At 48.5% G+C, this 20,456-nt stretch overlaps 1 protein-coding gene across 1 annotated transcript in view; it reads right to left on the bottom strand.

Annotated features, from left to right (window-relative positions):
* Window positions 1–20,456, bottom strand: part of GALNT18 (polypeptide N-acetylgalactosaminyltransferase 18) — a 379,034-nt gene that overhangs the window by 151,280 nt on the left and 207,298 nt on the right. The window contains exon 3 of the mRNA XM_056116106.1: window positions 10,958–11,124. Coding sequence (XP_055972081.1) covers window positions 10,958–11,124 — 167 coding nt within the window. The remainder of the gene's footprint in view (window positions 1–10,957; window positions 11,125–20,456) is intronic.

The following is a 20,456-nucleotide window of genomic DNA, read 5'->3' as shown; positions in this document are numbered from 1 at the left end:
CAACCCAAGTGCCCAAGAATAGACAACTGGTTAAAGAAACTTTGGTACATCTACCATTCTAAGCCAGGAAGGGGTGAAGAATTTCTCCCACTTGGGACGTGTCCCTAGACTGCTGGGGCAGCTGAGTTCCCCACTAGTGGCAGCAAGGCTATCACCTGGGAACAGGAGACCCCTCTGATAGCCTCATATACTCGGCTCTCTCTTCCAGCTCCAAGAACTTCCCTTGGCACAGGCAGTAGCAAGGCAGGTCCTTTGGATACTGAGTTCCTGTGGGTATTGTGCATCAAACCACCTCACCTTGATTCATGTGGGAAGCAAGATGCCCAAGCCCATTTATGGCAGACTACTCACGAGGAGCCCATGATAACTGCTGGGAAGGATGGCCTTGTCTTTCTGGGGCTGCTCTTGGTCAGCAAATAAGGATGCCAGGAATCCCAATTCTCTGATAATTTCCCCTATTGATCTGGCAAAGCCAGAGAGGGAAGATGAGCTGCCAAACCATTTCTAGACTTGAGCAGGTGCCTCTGAGTGGCATGTGGGGTCTTCAGCAGAGTGGCCGTCAGGACAGAGAAGAGGCTGGCCAGGTGCAGGGGAAGAAACTGGCTATTTCTGAGACAGCATCACCAAATAAACAGGATCTCCATGTCCAGGGCCCCCTCAGGCTACACGAAGAAGGATTGTTCCCAGTCAAAAGACATTCAAGGGAAGATCCCAAGCATTGCAAGGGAGGGTCAGGAATGCAGAACCCCTGCCTGGTGGAGCAGCCTCCAGGTCCTCCAGTGGAGTACTGGGCTAGAGCTGGAGAGGGAGCCCATGTGTGTGTGGGGGGGGGGGTGGGGGGGATGAAGTGTCAGAGGAAGACTCCGAGTCAGCAAGGAACTGCAGTCACTGGGAAAACGCTGGCAGAAGACTAAGTGGGAGTAACTCAGGCATGTTGAGGAAAGCTGGGGTTTGTTTGGAAGAGCACATTTCCAGGCTCTAGCAGCCCCGAAACCTGGTGGCCCACTGGGGAAGCAGCACTGCTTCTCTCAGGAAGCAAGGGTGGACTGGGTGCTAACATGTGGCACCTTGATGGACATTACAGAAAGGGTCCCCCCTCACTGCCTCCAGACCCCTTAGAGAAGGCGCTTCTGAGACAGCTAGGTTGAGGAGCTCCACTTAGCAAATAAAAAGGACAGACTGGATTCTGTGTCCCATATGCCCCTTTCTGGGTGTCCTAAAGAAATAGAACCTTATGCACTTGGTTGAGAAAAGGGCAATCAAGAATCTGTCGGGAAGATATCGCTCTGATTCCCTTCCTCCCCACACTCACTGCCTGAAGGAGGGCTCAGTTTTAGGATAGGGTGCCTGAAGAGACAGCACAGGGACTAAGCTGTATGCCTTGCACACTGCTGACCCTGTTTCAATCCTTGGCACTACTTACGATCCTCCAAGCACCTCCAGGAGTCTTCCCCGAGCTTAGACAAGACCCTATGTTCTCTCGCAAAAAATCAAACAACAGCAACAAACAACATCAAGAACAAACAAATATAAAATACCCTGATCCTCAGATCAGAGCGGTGGGTGAGACCTGGAGGCAGATAAATAAAACTCTTTCCTTGGGAGAGGGCATTGAATGGCACCCAAGGACTTGAGGGTGCCCTGGTCCAGAGGAGCTCTCAGACTAACAGTGCAAAGTGCAGGGAGGGCAGTCCCAGTATTTACTTAGGAGCAAGGTGAATGCCTCCTGCAGGACTGGCACTGGCTGCCAGAGGGGCCGGGCATCTTGTCTGGACTTATGGGTGGGTTTGTCTAGTTATTCCAATCAAAGGCATAGGGATGGGAACGAGACAAAGCCTGCAGCTGAGCAGGCTGACAGCCCACGTGCCTGGTTGTATAAATACCTTTAAGCTGCCTGAACCTTGGTTGTAATTAGATTAGCTATATGGGATTCTTTAAGCTCCATAAAGCACAATACTGTTGGACCATTCTTTAACTCTGCTTTTTCTTCTCTCTCTTTTTTTTTAATTTTTGCAATTATTCCAGCTGCAAGCAAAGCTGTTGGTTAGATTTTTTTTTAAATAGCTTGGAATGGGTATCTCTTTGTGTAGGACAGCATCTTTGAAATATTAAACAATAATTAGGCAGGCTCCGGGCCAAGGGATGATGGGGCCTTTGCAGGGGGTGAAAGGGTACCCAACAGCTGGCACTGAGCAATCTGGGAGCTCTGATTCAATTTCGTCACTGCATTGTGAATTACCAACAATTAGAAAAGCACAGTGATTCACAGTTATACAATTATTTGTCATTGTTCAGAATTGTGAAGGTGGCTCCAGGTAGCAGTGGAAAAGGCTGTGCCATCATGAGTGAGTGAGATATTGTTCCCTACTGCTCACACAAACACACATAAGCCCAGTTATGGACAGAACATATGGGTGGCCTCCCAAATTGACAGCTTCAAGTCCTAATCCTAACCTGATGGTACTTGGAACTGCAGCTTGGCAGTAGTCAGGCTTGGCTGAGCTCATGAGGGTGCTGCCCCAAGGATGCAGTCAGTGCCCTGTCTGAAGAAATGGGGACAGACACCGGAGCTTTTGATCTCCAAGCACAATGCCAGAGGGGGGCATGAGAGGATACCGGAAGGAGGAAGTAGTCTTGAAGCCTGAAAGTAGGTGCTCTCAGACACCCAAGCCGCAGGCACCTTCAGCTTGGACTTCTGTCCTTCTCAACAGCATAAACTCATTTCTGTGGCTGGAACCACTGGTCTGAGGTACTTTGTTAGAGCAGCACAAATGGACTAACACACACACCACGTGCACGTGTGCATACACATCCTCATCCTGAATAAACACACTCTCAGACTCACATCACACATAGACACACACACACACACACATGCTTACACATGCTCACCCTGCATAAATATATTCTCAGATTCATACCGCCCACACGTGTTCACACACACACACACACACACACACACACACATATACAAGCTCACCCTGCATAAAAACACCCTCAGATTCACACTGCACACACACACACACACATGTGCACACGTGCTTATACATGCTCACCCTGCATAAACACACCCTCGGATTCATGCCATCTACACATGCTCACACACACACACATGCTTATACAAGCTCACCCTGCATAAACACACCCTCAGATTCATACCCACCCACACACACGTGTAACATACACTTGTGTACACACATACAGCTTATCCCTATTTCAACATTAGTAGGAAGCTATGATGAAGTTTTCTGTCATCAGAAGACCCAAAGCACTGCTATGGACTATGTAATTCCTTTCAGCGCCAAGGCAAGCCTAGAAACCTCTGTATACCATGTCTCCTTACTGGGCTAGGTCTGACCCCAGGAGACAATGCAGCAGTTTCTCCTAGAGTCTTTCATTGCCCCTCCCTTGCTGGACCCGCTGCCCCCTTTCTGGTGGTGAGACCGGTGCTACAAGACTAAGTATCTAAAGCTCAACTATGAATAAGCTTATAAATCACGGTGCTTTAATAAAAAATGGGGGTGGGGGAAGTCCTTAGAATAGTCTCTGGCATATGCTAAACATTCACTGAGTGCTGACTATGTGCTGATTTAAGGTTGGTAAATGGGACACTGGGAAGTCCCACATCATGTTCCTCTGGACTTGCCACTATGGGACACCATGGACATCCCACACCAACCTGCCCTCCTGTGACCAGTGAGAAAATTACTAGTAACAATGAGGAGAGAGGGGGTCAGTGTGAGAAGGGGCCCCAACAGGTAATTTCTGATCCAGAAGGCAGGAGGAAGGCAGTGATGAGAACCTTCTAGAAGTCATAGCACCTGGATAGACTGAAGCTTGCAGACTGCAAAGGGACAGCAAAGGCGCTGCATTGTGGGAGGCAGCCAGCCCCTCCCAAAAGGGGGCTAAGCAAGAGGAATGTGCCAAGAGGTACTGCAACCAAAGCAGAGGGCTCAGCTGTGTCCTGCATAGCATGGCAGCAGACAGACTGTAAGACAGGGAGAGAGGACAAAGGAGGGGAGAGCCTCCTGGCTGTTAGAATTTCTGAGGTCCTATCTCTCCTCTGATGCTCACACACAGAGACCCTGGCAAGTTTCTGCACACTAGGGCCTCAGCTTCCTCCCAAGAGCAAGCTGGGGTTGATGGCCCTCTTCCACAGCCTCCTCCACCACACCTCCTCCTCACAGCCTCAGGCACACATACCCACAGAGGGCTGGATCCATATGTATCTGATACCAGATGCAAGTGTGTGACTAGCCATTCCCTCACCCAGGAGCAGTGGAAGAGCATCAGTGTTTGGGTTGGACAAGTCCCTACCAGCCAAGAACAGATCAAAATCTCCAGGGAATGGGATTCTTTTGTTCGTTCTTTTTTTTTAATTAAAGAACTGTGATTTACAAAGTTATTGATAATTGAGTTTGAGGCATATAATAATTCAACACCAATCGCACTACCAATGTCTACTTACCTCCACCAGCATTCCCATATTCCCGCTCCACCCGCAACCCCCACACTATCCCCTGCTGTCAACTAAAGAAGTGGCTACTGCCATTGTTTTGATGTGTTTAGGCATGAAATTCAAATTTATTTTGAAATTTTAAGTAGCCAGAGGAAAGGGTGTATGAGGTTTATATTTATCAAAGGATGTGTGAGTTCAAAGAAGGAAGCAGAAGAGAACAGTGAAAATCAATTTTCCTGTGAAGTGTATGTGCCCAGCATGTGGGAGGGAGCGAGGGGAGGAAGTCTGGGCATCTGCTATGTGCCAGGTCCTGTGTGGAATGAGTTGTCATGGTGAGGGGCTAGGTAAGGTGTGCTAAGCTGTGTGATAATATTTGGAGCACAACGATGGCCACCAAAAACCAGTTGAAGGACTGAATGAATGAATGAATGAATGAAGTGAGTGGATATGTAAATACATGCCAACAGTCAAAGGCAGCGATGACTCCATCGGCTGCAGATGTTGATGTTTTGCTCTCTCTGGAGTCCTGTAAAGGTGGAATTATTCAGTCCCACTTAATGACACTGGCCCTTGGGAATTTTCTGAGAAGCACAGTAATTAAAGTGGGAGCCTTCAGGTCATGCTCACACGATTTACCTGACATAAGGAAAAGGAGGAGAAGCAGGGACGGAAGCCTGGCCTCAAGAGTTACAGGACAGACAGAGCCCTCGGAAGTCAGGACAGTTTGTCAAGGGACACACAAGGGAGGAGGGTCAGAGGGCATAGAACTGAATTTAGTCCAAGTGGGGTAGCAGAGCTGCAAACGCTCTGAGTTCTACCACTGCGCCCTTCATGCTATAAAGGAAGGATGAAGCATGGTGGGGGGGGGGGGGTCCAGGAGCCACACCCCATCCACCAGGAGGAAACATTCCACCCTGCTGCTATAAACAGACTCCAGAAGCTAAGGGCCTGGTGGTAGTGGTGGCGGGGGGTGTGGGGGGGGTGTTGAGGAGGGGACTGCAGATGCAACAGTGGTTCCAAAAGGATTCCCCACGGCCACAAAACTGGGGTGGGAGTGTAGAGGAGAGGAGCATTGCAGGGGGAGGGCCAGCAAGCCCACATGCCCAGAGGTTGACATTGCACATTTTACCATTGAGCCACACCCGGGTCTTAAGCATCATTCTCCTATTCCAGCTTCAACGCTCAAGTTTGTGACTTCTGCGGCTGAGTGAACATCTCTGACACAGGCATCAGCCTGTGGAAAAGCAGAGCTTCTTCAGGAAGTGTCTGAGGAGGGGGAGAATATATTGGACCCTGATGCCCTGATTCCTGTGCTGTCTTTGGCCCAAGCCTATGAACACAGAGCTGAAGGTCTAAAGAGGTCCAGAGGGGAATGTTGTGATGATTGTCCTTCCTCAGAGGCCTAGAGACACAGGCCTGACCCCAAAGCCCAGGGGCCTCCAGAGCAGGGGCAGGGGGACCAGGTCTCAGGACTAGCCCCAGAGCAAGGCAGCCATTCTGGAACCTTCCACTCCTGTTTTATTTCTTCTCCAGCACCATGTCCCTTCCATTTTGCATGATCCCATTTAAAATGCAAGCAATTCCTGAGGCAGAGATTAAACACTCCAATTTTACAGATGAGGAAAATAGGGTTTGAAGAGGGTTCAGAATGCATAGTGAGGAAGAAGCTGGGAAGAAGAGAAACAGAAAAATGACAGAACGCCAGGCTCTGGGCTCACTTTTTGGGAGGGAAAGAAAAGCCAGAGCTTCCTCAGCACAGGGACTGGGCACGCCATCACTGCTGTTGTTGTTGCTATTATTTCTACTCCTGTCACACTAGGAGGATACCCGGAGCTCCCCACAGCCTAGGTGATACCTCTCTATCCAAGCCCCTCATCACATCTTCAGGGACTCTACAGGGCAGGGCAGGGCAGGGCAGGGCAGGGCAGGGCACTTAAGATAACAAGACAACCCATAGCGAAGAAGTGGCAGAACTGAGGCTGGAAAGCCAGTCCTCTTTCTTGGATTTCTCTCTCTCTCTCTCTCTCTCTCTCTCTCTCTCTCTCTCTCTCTCTCTCTCTCTTCTCTCTCTCTCTCTCGTTCATACCCAGAGGTGCTCAGGGATTACTCCTGGCTCTGCACTCAGGGATCAATCCTGTTGGCTCAGGGGACCCCATGGGATGCCAGAGATTGGACCCAGGGTGCTGCATGGAAGGTCAGCACCCTACCTGCTGTATTAGGCCCCCGGCCAACCCATTTGGTTGGCATTTGTGACTCCTTGAGATCAGGGACCAGATATGGTTGGTGGGGGCCCTAGAGCCCTGGCCTGGGCACTCGGTAGATTTGCTGAGCCCAGCTGAGCTGACCTGATGAAGGAGAGAGAGAGAGAGAGAGAGAGAGAGAGAGAGAGAGAGGAAAAAAGGCAAGTGCTGTTCTGAGTGACTCTGGAGAATGAACCCCCAAATGTGCTAAGGCTGGTACGGCAGTTTCTTCCAAGGCCAAATTTTTTCCTTTTTAAAAACCACTTTTCCTCCATTTTTATTGAGGTATCATGATTCACAATAGTGTTAATGAGAGTTTTATGCATAAATAATTCCAACTCCACACCTGAGAGGTAGAAAGATATTCCCTTTGTTCCCAAAGTCAACTCTGCTCTCTGGGTTCCTGGACCCCACTGCTCTTCCCCTTCTACAGAATTCCTACTTCATATCCCAGACTATACGATTCAGGCACCCAGTTTGAGGGTCTCCAGACCTTGAAACCACCATCGCTAAAATCTTGCCACCAAACTTCTTTTGAAAATTCTTCAAGCGAATCTAATATGCAGTCAGGAGCTTGTAAACAGTCTTTCAAAAAAAAAAAGGCGAGAAACACAATATAATACAAGACAAGACAACAATATAATACAAGACAAGACTACAATATAATGTAAGACAAGACAAAGCAGAACAACACAATATACAACTGAATAATATGGAACAAACAGTAACAGAAATAATAATAAGAGTGCTTCACGCAATGGCAGGGAAGCAGTTGTTTTTTGAAAGTTTTTTAATAGTATGGAGCATATGGGCAGATGTGTGTGTGGGGGGAGGGCGTAGGGTGGAGAACAGGTGTGAAATCATGGGTCATGAGGCAAATGTGTTTCTTACCAAAGATTATGATTTTAAAAAACTGTTGATGGAAAATATGACTTTAGTTTCTGCCTTAGCTCATGATTCTCCATTACAGTCAAAATCTCTCACACAAAATTCTAACTCTTCATCTTCAGCTGGTTCTGCAGCCCCTCTCCCCCCACTACCTCCCACCTGCCTCCTCCCACACACAACACTTTTCTAAAGCTTCTAGCTGAGGTTTCCATGATCAGCACCTTCCAAATCCAGAGGTTTCTTCCCTGAGCTCATTTCCCACCATCTCTCTGTGGGCTCATTCTGTTAGTTGACTCAGTGCTCACAGTCCCTCTGCTATGGAGTCTGTGGTGTTTCCTGCATTTCCTGGCCTTTCCTTCTCTCTCAGCTAGCCCTCTGCCCCCAATTCCTAAATTATTTCTGCTCAGTATTCTCTTAAATTTCTATGTTTTGTTCTCCCCTCTCTTCTTGGCCACTCTCCTCCCCATTAATGGCTTTGTCACTCTGGGAACAAGCCTCCAAACTCACCCGCAGGATTCCCCGCTTCAGGCTGTGTGAATCTCTGGGAGAGGGCTAGGGCTGCGGACGGGCACACTGCGTGTGGAAGTCTCGGCTCTGCTGGGCAGATGAAACAAACTAGTAGGGCTCACACATCCGCTTTCGGCAGGAAAAAGTGGAAGGTCTGAGAGTTGAGGGACATTTGGGGATTATTCGACTACCACCTCTGGGTTGTAAGTTCCTAGGCCCTGAGACCTCAAACTTGTCTCCCTGTACAGATGCACTGGGTCATTTGCAGACTTAAAGCTACATACCCTTCATTCAGCCGGAGCCATGCCACAGAGCTATGACGGAAGCGTTATGAAACAGAGGCCAGACTCCACCTCCACTGAGGCAGAAGTCTGTGGAACAATCTGTCATGAGTTTGTGCTTTCTGTTTTGAAGTAATTTGAGATTCTCAGTGAGGGACACAGAAATGCCCAACGTGGTCACCTGTGCCCTATCCCCGGTCACCCATATTAACAACTCATACAATGACAGCATTCTCTCACAAGGTGCTGCCTTAGCCACAATCCCCCAGAGTCTGCTGGGGCCTCTGCAGGTACGCACTCACATGGGAGTATGTTTGTCAGTCAGTGTGGCTGTGTTTCACCTCACCACCATCATCACTGTCAAGATTCTTACTGTACCATCATAATGCGGCACAGAAGTCTGAGTCAGAAGTGCCTATTTCTTGATGAAGAATCACTGAGTGCAGCTCCTCAATCCCCTCTCCTGCAAACACACCTGATTCCTATGTGGTACCCTAACTTGAGAACCTAGTCCCTGCCTAGGATGTAGAGTCAAGAGATCCAACTAGTACTTCCTTCACAGGCTGGACCCTGCCCCAAACTCCTCACCACCCAAGTCCCGAGACCTCATGGTTGTGCTGCTTCGCTGGCTTCTCATGCAGTTCCTATCTTTAAAGTGCCCCTCACACCCAGCCAATACCACAACCAGTGAGTTCTTTCCGGCTCTGACCACACTCTTCCTCTCACAAAAACTTTCATTGGTTTTCCTGTGGTTTCTTCCTTTGCAAAAGAAAAGCTAAACCCTTTTAACTCCAAACGTTAAATATTCTACATCGGGCTCACTTTTCTTATTCATATTTGTAAATCTCAGTGTTCATTTTTCTTCCTTTTTTCCCCCCATGTGGATTTTGAGACAATGTGGCATCTTTAAGTCCACGATAAAGGTTTTGCGGTGAGGGAGAAACAGGAAGCTCCAAGACATCTTCTCTTTTTTTTTTCTTTTTGGGTCACACCCGGCGATGCACAGGGTTTACTCCTGGCTCTGCACTCAGGAATTACTCCTGGCGGTGCTGGGGGACCATATGGGATGCTGGGAATCGAACCTGGGTCGGCTGCGTGCAAGGCAAATGCCCTATCCTCTATGCTATCGCTCCAGCCCCACATCTTCTCTTCTTCAAGAGTTTCTTTCTCCTCTTTTTCATGGGCAGAAGAAAGGGCCCATGGATTCCTCTTGCTCAGGGCATGATCTCTCCCTTGGAAAGAAGATTCTTCTACCTGCTGCTTCCTTTCCATCTAAGTGGGGAGGTCAGGAGGCCTGGGCACACAAGGGTGGGTCAATGCTTATTAGCCCTGGGTGGTGGGGACCTGCCTTGGGTCTTTGTTTCTTGGATCTGACAAAAGTGAGGGTGAACACTGCTGGAGAGAGGGGAGCACAGTCCCTGCCTGCCTCCCTCATAGCAGAGAGTCGCTTTTAAAGTTACACCACTGACAGGATGCCACCTCCGATGCTTCTGCCTCCCTTCAGAGGCCTGGGACAATGGGAGTCTAGTGATGGATAAAAGCAATGCCCTTCATAAAGCTCTCCAATCCCTCTCTCACACTCCTACACTTCTTACTCCACGATGATAAAAAGGAAAAGAAAATTTCCTTATGGAGATTAAATGTATTCTAATTATCTGCTATGCTTCAGCTTTAATTGATAATAAAACACAAATCTCCCATCTGAACTCCTCATTAAAGCAAGTGATTCACTGGGAAATATACTCTGTGAAATCAGCAAAAGCTCAAAAGATAACATAAGCCCCGTGAGAGATGTCAATGATGCCATGACCCAATGGTCTATTTTCTTTAAATCATGCATTGTCCAAAGCACATCTGTATGAATTGTCCTTTGGAGAGCATGTTTGCAAATCTGGTTCAGTGCAGAGTCTCTAAGCTTGGAGAATATTAGTGGGTGGGCTAGGTGGGGATAGTCAGAGGCTAAGAAATATGCACCAATAGGAAGAGGCAGCTGGCAGTGAAGATGGGAGATGCATACTTGAAAATCTCAACAAGGTCTTGCAAGCCCCCTGGGACTTTGCTCTGGTCAGGTGGAACAGGGAGAGATGCAAAAAGTCTAGACTTTCAGCAGCTCTGTTGTCCCTGGGTTATATACCTGCTACCATTCACAAACTCAACCACCACCTGCAACATCAATACCTTCACCATCTCCAGCATGTTTGCTAAGACAACACCCACAAACAATCTAGGCAAAGACCAAAGAATGCCATTCAATGAGAGAATCTTCATAGAATCACTAGAAGGAAGTCTCACTGTATAGGTAGGTGATAGGGATACAGGTTGGAGATGTTTATCATTGATTGATTGGGACTGAAAGAGGAGACCATTGATGTCCATTAAGAAACATCAGGAGAACAGGGCCCTGGGGATATGGAGACACAGCACCTCTGGAGGGAACCTTAAAGAGTGGTGACCATCATGTCTCTCTCTTCTAGGGCAACTTCCCACAGAACCTTCAGAAAAAGGGACCCGCAGGCAGATGCTGAGCCTTCTGCCCATGTGTCAGCCCTGATGCGAGTATCGCTTAGGACCAATGCACTCACCATTGCTGCTGTTGTCATCCACCAGGATGATCTCCTTGAGCAGGCGTGGTGGTGTGCGCTCCACGGCCGAGTGGATGGAGCGCAGCAGCACTGATAGCGCCTCGTTGACAAAGATGAACACGATGCTCATCTCTGGCAGGCTGTCGGGGAAGGAGAGGTTGCGGCACCTGGAAGCAAACCAGAAGATGTGTCAGAGACTCAGCGGGAGTCCCCGCAGGGGCTGGTCCACTCCATGCCTTGGCTCCAGTTTTGCTGAGAAGACTGAAGGCTGAGAAGACTGAATTCTTCCCAGGGTTTCTGGGACATACACAAAACAAACCCAAGCATGCAACAGATGGGCTGGCGGCCCTTGAGATGTTTCTGCCCCAGGCCAGAGTCCGGGTTTGTCTTTGAGCAGCCCAACTGAAGAGCCACACCCTACACAGTGCCTGGGACCCTGCTGGGATTACAGAACATTTTTTCCAGAAAAATGGCTCAATATTCCTGATATTAATAGGGTAGAAAACATGGCTAAAGGAATGTCTCAGGTTTGCAAAACCGGAGATATGGTCAAAGCAACTGCAACCTGAAGATGCTAAGGGGGTGGCTGGGAAGGAACCTGGGAACAATAAAGGGATACTGACACTCTGGTGGAGGCTTGGTGTAGCAACATCTTGAGTATAAAACAATAATATGGGTATTGTTGTAAAAATAAATAAAGTTTGGGGGACTGAATGATAGTGCGGTGAGTAGTGAGCAGTGAGTGTAGTCAGTCATCCTGAGTTCAATCCCTGGAACCACATATGTTCCTTGGGCCCTGACATGAGTGATCCCTTAGAAATAATCCCTGAGAATTCCATTGGGAGGCTGCCCCCTACCCAAAAAGGAAAACTAACTTAATAAATTAATTTCTAAAAGAAAGGGGGGAAAGGCTACAGAAAGTGTTTGTTAAAGAGCCAGACCTGGCACTGCACATCTCCAGCCCTTTCTGTCCAGAGCTGGAGCCCCACCATGATCCCTGACCTGAAAAAAACAAACAAACAAAAAACTTAAGTAAAATAAAGCCGTCGTTTTTCCAAAACGGTGCCCAACATGCAGAAGAGTTGTGGACTTCGGTGATGTGCCTCAGGAGAGAAATGCATCTCCTTCAAGAGCTCTCAGCGGCCAGAAACATGCAGCTCTGCCCCAGGAGGATCATTGCATGGGGCCTTGTCTCCCCTTGTGAGGACTCAGGGATGTGGCCTCAGAACCAGGCTGAAGCTGAAGTCAGAGCAACAACAGGAAAGGAAGAGGGTCCAATCCAATCCCCTTCATAGACACAGAGGCAGACTCCCAGTGGGGACTCACCTGCCAAGGCAGAATCCCAGCTCTGGTCTTCTGACATTGGTGTTGGGGTTCCTTTCCAAAAGGTATGTGGTCACAACAGAGATTGCCCCTTACTGCTCCATTGTCCCTCTAGTGCCACTAAAAACCTAAAGTCATTTGGAGTTCTCCTACCCAAAGTGCATGAAGCAAAATCACAGACATCTGCAAGAAGAGGAATGCACAGCCTTGACACGAGGCCCTTGGGGACACCATACCCCAAGGAGTGACTTAGTTCCTAAGAGTCTGTCTATTTCCTGCTCTGCAAGCATTGCCTTGTGGGCAGAAAACCACTGTAGGTAACACTCTCTGATTGAAACTAAAATGTCTTTCCAGAAGGCTCAGAGCTCTCATTGTCTTCAGGACTGTTGACTGGAAGGATAGAGCAGCCATCGCAGGCCCGTGCCAGGTCCTGGTCTGGAAGAGGAGACTGCCAGCTTCCATCACCGGCCTGGCAGCCTCCAGGCATTCAGGGCTGACGCCATGTTGGGTTGCTCTAAAGTGGGAGGAGCAGCCAGGTTGGAACATGCAATAATGAGCATAATAGCACAGGGCTCGCACACGTCAGTAATTAAAGTGCTGCAGGATAGGAATGGGCCTGCTCTCCTTAATGAGGAAGGCTGCAGGATAACCAGCACTGAGCAATTTGGAGAAATCACTGTGGGGCCCCGGCCTGCTTAAGAGCTGGAGATTAATAAACTAAAATCACTGTCTCTATGGTTACCAGAAATTTACAGAAACTTCTCCATTCTATTTCCAGCTCTCTCCTTCCCTCTTAGTGAAGAGAGGTGGGGGAAGGGAAAGAGCGGAGCCTTTTCCCCCACTTCGCTCTATACTTGAATATAAAACCATTATAGCCATTCATAGCTTGAATAAAACCATCAGGCTAAGAAATGTGGGTAGAATCCCAGTCATTCCTCTACTTAATGGTGGAAATAGCGAGTTTCTTCCACTGGGGCAGGTGCTGCTCTCAGCGCAGAGTGGAATTGCGGGACATGGCACAGAACCTGTCTTCATGGAGCTTGCACTTGACAAGGGAAATGGATTAATATGGATGTAAACATAAGTGTCATTTCATCTCAGAGCAGCAAAGGAAAGTCATGAGGTGAGAGAACAGTGTGGTGCTCTGCGAGGATGCTAAGGATGAGGGGTTGGGGCCGAAACATCAATGGCACAGATCTGGCCTTGGGCAAAGGTGCAATGGAACAGAGGTGAGAAGCAGCAGAGATGACGGTGGGAATCAGCTCCTTTAACTGCAAGGGAGGGACAAAGAGATGAGACAGGGGAGGTGGGGGTGCCGAACAGCAAAGTGAGGCTGAAGTGACCTCTGAAGCTCATCAGACCCTTTCCAAAATTATTCTGTTGTTATGAACACAATCTTTATATCAGCAATTAAAAGTTTGTGATTAATGGTCCAATAATTCCTCTGGCTAATGTTCTTTTATGACTACCAAGAGCAGCGGGTCTTTCCTTAGGCATGGAAGCTGATGGAAGAAGGAGCACAGGCTATTCGCTAATTGCATTTCTAAAATAATATTACATATGGTCTAACTCCTAGCACACGACCTTTGTATTTTGTCCATAAAAGGAGAATGAAGAGCCCCTGATGAGGACAATGCATTCACTCTCCTCCCCCTGACCTCTCCAGGGACGAAGATTGACCTGGGGTCTGTTTTCCTGCCTAGAGCATCAATGTCTCAACTTTCATGTTGTACCTAGGTGTTTTCCAAAGTTGGGGGTAAGGATCTTTCTCCCACTCCTTCCCTTTTGTACTCAACATAACCACCGGGGTTTCTCCTTTCCACCAAGGCAAAATTTAATCCCTCCTGTGCTTATCCTTGTCACTGGAGTTGCCAGGGTCCGAGAGCTGTATCCGGACGGTCCTCCAAGTAGATGGAAATCCTGTTCCTTTTATAAGCTAAGCAGTAAGCTCACTCAAGCTCATTTCATTCATATGTCAGACTCTTATGAACATAGGGCTGTTCTCTGAAAACCATTTGGAACATAACAGAGCACCTAGCACAGTGCAAAATCATAATCATCATATGATCACATCTCTCTGTGTGTGTATGAACACAACACATGAGAGAGAGACAGAGAGACAGAGAGACAGAGAGAGAGAGAGAGAGAGAGAGAGAGAGAGACTCAGCTCCTTCTACTGCCATGAAGTCTGAGGAAAGGGCCGTGGAGAAGCAGCTCCTGATCCAACACCAGGGTTTGTACTCCTGGGTTTGGAGAATTAAGCAGAGCTAAGCAGGCTCACTTATAGATCAGTGACCTGCATTTTCCACACGTGCACTGATCTCAGAATGGTCCTTCTAAGAAAGCTCCTCCTGTGAAGGAGATCCAGGGCTTCAGTATGCCACAAGTCCTTCCTTCCCCATTTATGGCCCAGAATCATCCACCTCAGTCTCCAGCCCTTCTCCATGTCAATGCACTGTAGGGAGGTGATTACCCCAGGCCTAATGTCCTGACCTCTGATATCCTTCTCTCCCAGAATTTTCTCAGGACCCTTCCTGATGAACTTCATCAGTGTTTCACATTGACTCAGCTGCAAGTCTGGGTGAGCAAAGAGGGGAAGAGCAGGACAGAACATTGGAGGGGCTGGTTCTAGCACTGCCCCCGCCCCCCCCCCCCCACATGCTGTGTGACAAAGCAAACCACCTCATTTCTGTATCATGGTCATAGAATAAGGAAGTTGAAATAAATGGCCCCATAGTCTTCTCTATAAAACTCCGAATCCTCCATCTCACCATATGTGGTAAACTGAGGACATCTCATTCAAGAAGTCAGCTCACTTTTCCTCCCTCCTAAAGGGCTCCTGTCCCCACTAAATGCCACAAGAAACCTCCCCTTCACATCATCCTGACTAAACTCTCATTTGACTTAAGACTCTCCCCAGTTTCAGCACTGAATAGCCCAAGCACCCTGAGACCCACTGGTTCCCACCCCCCCATGACCAGATTACAGTTCCCTGAGGGGTCAAGGTGGGTATTGCTCACAGCTGCATGTCTACTGCCAAGCGCTGGGCCTAGCCACCACTAGGCATTCGTTTGGCATCGGTTCAAAACTAGAGCCTTCCCTCTCACACATACATCAACACACACAGTCACTGTTGATATCTTCATCTCAGCATCAAAGCAGAGCCTGCCCCATTAGGGGGTGGGGGCAGAAAGCCGGAGGAAGAACAGCAAGCTGGGCAGGATGCCCACGGCCCTGCTGGTCCAATACCATCCTCATTGCCAGACTCTGAGCTCAGACAAGCCTGCCTGCCCGTGCAGCTCCAGGCCTTTAAAAGGAGTGCACACACGTCCAAAGCTGCGTGGGGAGGGCATTGTTCTGCAGCCTGCGCCCGCCCGGCGCATCTGCTTCAGTCAGGCCCCAGGCTTGGCTTGACGGCCAGCACCAGCCTCTGCTCTTCTGCCCGCTGCAATGCTCTATGATGGCTCCCACACATACCCTGCTGTGACTGCCTCCCCCACCCACATTCTTGCCTCTCAGAGCTGCCCTTCTCTGGGCTCCAATGTCTGACCCTGGACTTGGCCTCCAGGGAAGGCCCAGGGGATGTGAGAGGCAGAGGAACAACACAGGCTGACTATTTTAGTCGCGGGGGGAAGTCTGACTGTTGGAGATGAGCCCTTCACTGGTTTGGCCAAGAGACACAATCTCCTGTGACATCAAGCCCTGAAAGTTCCCCTTTCCCTTTTATTCTTGTTTGTAATTGAGTCATTTTCCACTGGAGATTTTTTTTAAAAAAAGGCATTTCAGAGAGGGGCATAAAATGGCTAGATAAGAAGTTGGGATTGATGGCTGTGATAAACTCGACTTTTTTTTTTTATCTCTGCCCAAGAAGGCAGCGTGGGGCTGGAGCAATAGCACAGTGAGTAGGGCATTTGCTTTGCATGTAGCCAACCCGGGTTCCATCCCCAGAATCCCATATGGTCCACCTGAGCACCGCGAGGAATAATTCCTGAGTGCATGAGCCAGAAGAACCAGGAGTAACCCCTGAGCATTGCCAGGTGTGACCCAAAAAAGAAAAAAAAATAAGAAGGCAGTGTGGAAGAGGACAAAAACGGGGAACCAGTCTACAAGGCTCCCTGACAGCCCTTTGAGCTACTCAGGAGGGGAATGGTGGTGAAGCATTGCAGTCCCGCTGCTAGGTCTAGATGGGGAGGCAGGAGCAGTCATATGAGGTCAGTTATGCTCAGGCCACAGGGTGCATGCACAGTGGCCACCAGCTCTGGCAGGTTGTTGGGGGTGGATGGTTCCCCTCTCTAAGGCAAAGGTCACCAGAGCCATGACTCTGGGAATCTGCCTGAGTGGGGTGAAAGAAAGGGTAAACTGGAAAATGAAAGAAAGGGTAAACTGGAAAATGAGAATGAAATGTGCGCAGGGAAGTCTGCCAATACACACAGAGATCAGCATCCAACCCTGACATGTTCTCAGGGGGAGGTTGGACTTCCCTGGGTCTAGCAGTGAGAAGATGACATTCCCAGGGCTTCTGCTCCTGTTTATCCCAGAGGCCCTCCCCTGCAGCAATAGTCACAAAAAGCCATTGTTAGCATCCTGTATCTCACATGAGACCAGTCCTGGGCAGAGCCTGGTCGTTCAATTGGCTGGAAGAGAGTGATCCTTTTATTTATTTTTTTAATTATTTATTTATTTATTTATGACTTTTGGGTCACACCCGGCGATACACAGGGATTACTCCTAGCTTTGCACTCAGGAATTACTCCTGATAGTGCTCAGGGGACCATATGGGATGCTGAGAATCGAACCCGGGTTAGCTGTGTGCAAGGCAAATGCCCTACCTGCTGTACTATCGCTCCATCCCCTGGAAGAGAGTGGTCCTTCCTTGCAACGGCAGGAAAAGCCTGGTCCTTCCATAGGCAGGAAGACTGTGGTCCTCCTTCCATCAGTAGCTTCCCCTAGCCACCTTCTTCCTGTCTGTATCCTTGGCACTTGCTCCATCCTCCCTAGGCCTCGCCTGGATGCTCTTCTTGCTTCTTTAAATCAGTGGTTTTCAATTGTCAGCCCCCCCCCCCAACACACACACACACACACACACACACAAATGCCCTCCCTCCTTAAATCTCTCCTTCAGCCTTCTCATCCTGGAGCTGCTGAGGGAAAATCAAGTGGGAGGGGTGCCCATCTACAGAAATTCCCCACTAGTCCTAGAAAAAAAATCATGGACAGTAGTTTTCTATTATCAATGGGCAGGTCTACAGGTGTGAGAAGGTTGAAATCCTTTACAGTTAGTAAGTGCCAGGGCCTGCCAGCTTCCCATTCATGGACTTGATGCAGCATCCCTAAAGAGAAGAGCAGTATGGAGATGCTTCCTGTCAGAGAAGAGAAATGCAAAAGATTCTCCCTGCACTGAGGCAGCAGAGCTCTTTATTCCCTCTGCTCAACCTCTAATTCCACAGGCTCTGGAGTCTGAGAGGAGCTTGGTGCTTATTGCCTCTGCTACCCAAACCCCACACTATGTGGAAATAACATAAAACAAATCTCTGTTACTGAGTGTTTATGATTTGCTTAGAAAACCAAAGTTTAGGGTGCCAATGTGATAATACAGCAAGTAGGGTGTTTGCCTTGCACACGGCGACCCGGGTTCAATCCCTGGCATCTTATATGGTCCTCCGAGCGCCACCATGAGTAATTCCTGTGCATAGAGTCAGGAGTAATCTCTGAGCATTGTCAGGTGTGGTCAAAAACAACAAAAACAACAAAAGAAAATCAAAGTTCAGCTCTCTTACCTTTCTAAGAAATTCCTGGATACTTTTTGCTCTTCCCCTGCCCCCAATTTTATTTCTTCCTATAACTCCATATAATAAACATATCATGATCATTAAATAGAGGGAAACAGGCAGAGAGGCTAAGTTACCTCTCAGGGCTTAAGCCTGGGCTCCTCTGTCTGCAAAGCTATAGTCACACACCTATCGTCACACACCTGCTAAATACTCATTGGAATTTCCCCTCCCAGGTCTCCTTCACTCCAATGTGTCTGGTGAGGCCCTTGGGGTGGGAGAGGCACCATGGGATGTCACTTGGGCTGTCAATGGTGATTGAAGATGGACAGAAAATGTTGTAGGTTGACAGGAACAATGACAGCAAGGCACTCAGAGCATCTGGAGCCCAACCACCCTCTTGGGCCATTGCTCCCATTTGCTATACATCCCCACAACTTCGGTGCAAAGATTCCCATGTTTTCTACCCTGTGGCGGCGTCACCATCTGGCTGAAAACTGCTGAGATCAGACTGATTGTGAGCCACAATGGTGATGAACGAATGTAAGGGGTCACCTTACACAGGAGTTCTGCACTGCTGCATCTTAGAAGGTTCAAGAAGGAGCCACAACCTTATCGGGCCCTTTCTCATGGGCAGGTGGGGGATGAGCTGCTCTCTCTGTGAAGGCAGGAAGCAGAAGGGGAGGGCAGGTGACAGAAAGGAAGGAAACATTATCAGTCAATGAGTCATGAGGGGTCAGTCGCCATCAGACACACAGAGCACGTCAGAGAATGTAGAGTCCACCCGAGACACTCTGAAGCCAGATGACTGTGTGTCCTCCTCCAGAGCTTGTATGTGTGGCTTCTGCTTATATGATTATGTGATGTTATGGTGTGTAGAAATTGGCTGATGAAGAATTCCAAACATCTGTGGTGGGGGGCTGGCGAGGCTCAGGTCTTCCCATGAGATCACAGCTAGAGCTGAGTAGAGAGAGCTGAGCGCTTTCTGGGCAGGGATTAAAGCCTTCATTTGAGTCAAACAGTGCCCTTGGCTTTTCTCTTCTGCTACTCACATGCTCCTGCACTGGGTTTCTGTGCTGTTCTGTGACAAATGTGACTATGTCTACTGCACCATCGGTGACAGGAGGCCCAGGTCACAGCTGCTCAACTTGCCAACATTCCAAAAAATTCACCTAATCTCTACAAAGCAAAGAAGTAAGTTTAGCAAGGGGTCTGGCTGAAGAAACAAATCAACTAATGTTTGACTCATAAAGAGCCAGAGAGAGAGAGAGAGAGAGAGAGAGAGAGAGTAAACACTTGCTTTTCACATGATTGACCCCAGCTCAATCCCCGACACCTCCATCTGGTCCCCTGAGCCAGGAGTGATCCCTGAGCACAGAGCCAGGGGTGAGTCCTGAGCACCGCCACATACTGTGCCCAAAACAAAACCTAAAAGAAATTAGAATGAACTCAGGTCCATGAGAGCTCAGGTCCATGAACTGGCAGAATGGGAAAACCCCTCTATGGAACATTTACTTATTTGAGGTCTGATTGTAATAAAAAGACCAGATCTTCTGATCAGTCCCAGGGAGCAAAGCAGGCAACAGGGTGACCCTGCGGGGAGCTGGGAGGACACCATAGCTGGCTCAGAGGTGATGAGGGGCATCACAGGCTGGGAGTGCCAATGGGTTGCTGGGTCAGAGACTCGCCTGATCAAGAAATAGAAGGTATGGTAATTGCTCATCAGCAAACTACTAAGTACATGCAATCACCAGATGTGCAGCCTTCATCCTGAGGCAAAGGTTGTATAAACTTCCGTTCTGGTGACTACCAGAGAAAGGGTCTATCCAATCACATGAGAACTACAAGCAGGGTGAGAGGAAAAGAATCACTTCAAATGTAAATAGCTCACAGGAAGCAGGTGGACCATTTGTTCCTGAAACATCTGACTAGAAATCCAGAGACAATGAAATCCTTGGGACTACATAGATGATCACCAGGGAATGGAATTTTGGTTCCGGTGGAAGGTAGGATGGAGTGTCTCTATAGAGTGGGTCTGTGGGTAAATGGGTCAGCAAGGAGAGCTGAAGAATGCAAAGTAGCAAAGAAGGTTGGAGCAGGGCTTCTCCAGTCTTCCCTCCTGTGATGCTTCAGCCTGAGAAATTTTTAAGCAACTCTGGGTAAATAGTATACACAAAAGATATGAACCCAACATCTACTGAAAATAAGTCATGAAGAAATTAACTTTAAAGCAAAATTTTTACCATGTGTGGGATAGGCATTCCCTTCTACAAATCAGAGACCTAGATGAGAAAGTTACTCAAACTTCTGCAGCTGCTGCTGTGTCAGGCAGTGTTCTGAGAGCTACACCCTTGTGTGACCAAATCATGAAGATGCTGGATCACTTGCTGAATCAACTTGTAAAAACC

This window comes from Sorex fumeus, unplaced genomic scaffold, assembly GCF_029834395.1.
Source record: "Sorex fumeus unplaced genomic scaffold, SorFum_2.1 ptg000030l, whole genome shotgun sequence".
Taxonomy (NCBI): domain Eukaryota; kingdom Metazoa; phylum Chordata; class Mammalia; order Eulipotyphla; family Soricidae; genus Sorex; species Sorex fumeus.
Note: the sequence above shows the minus strand (reverse complement) of the source record. Positions and strands in the feature narration are given on the sequence as shown.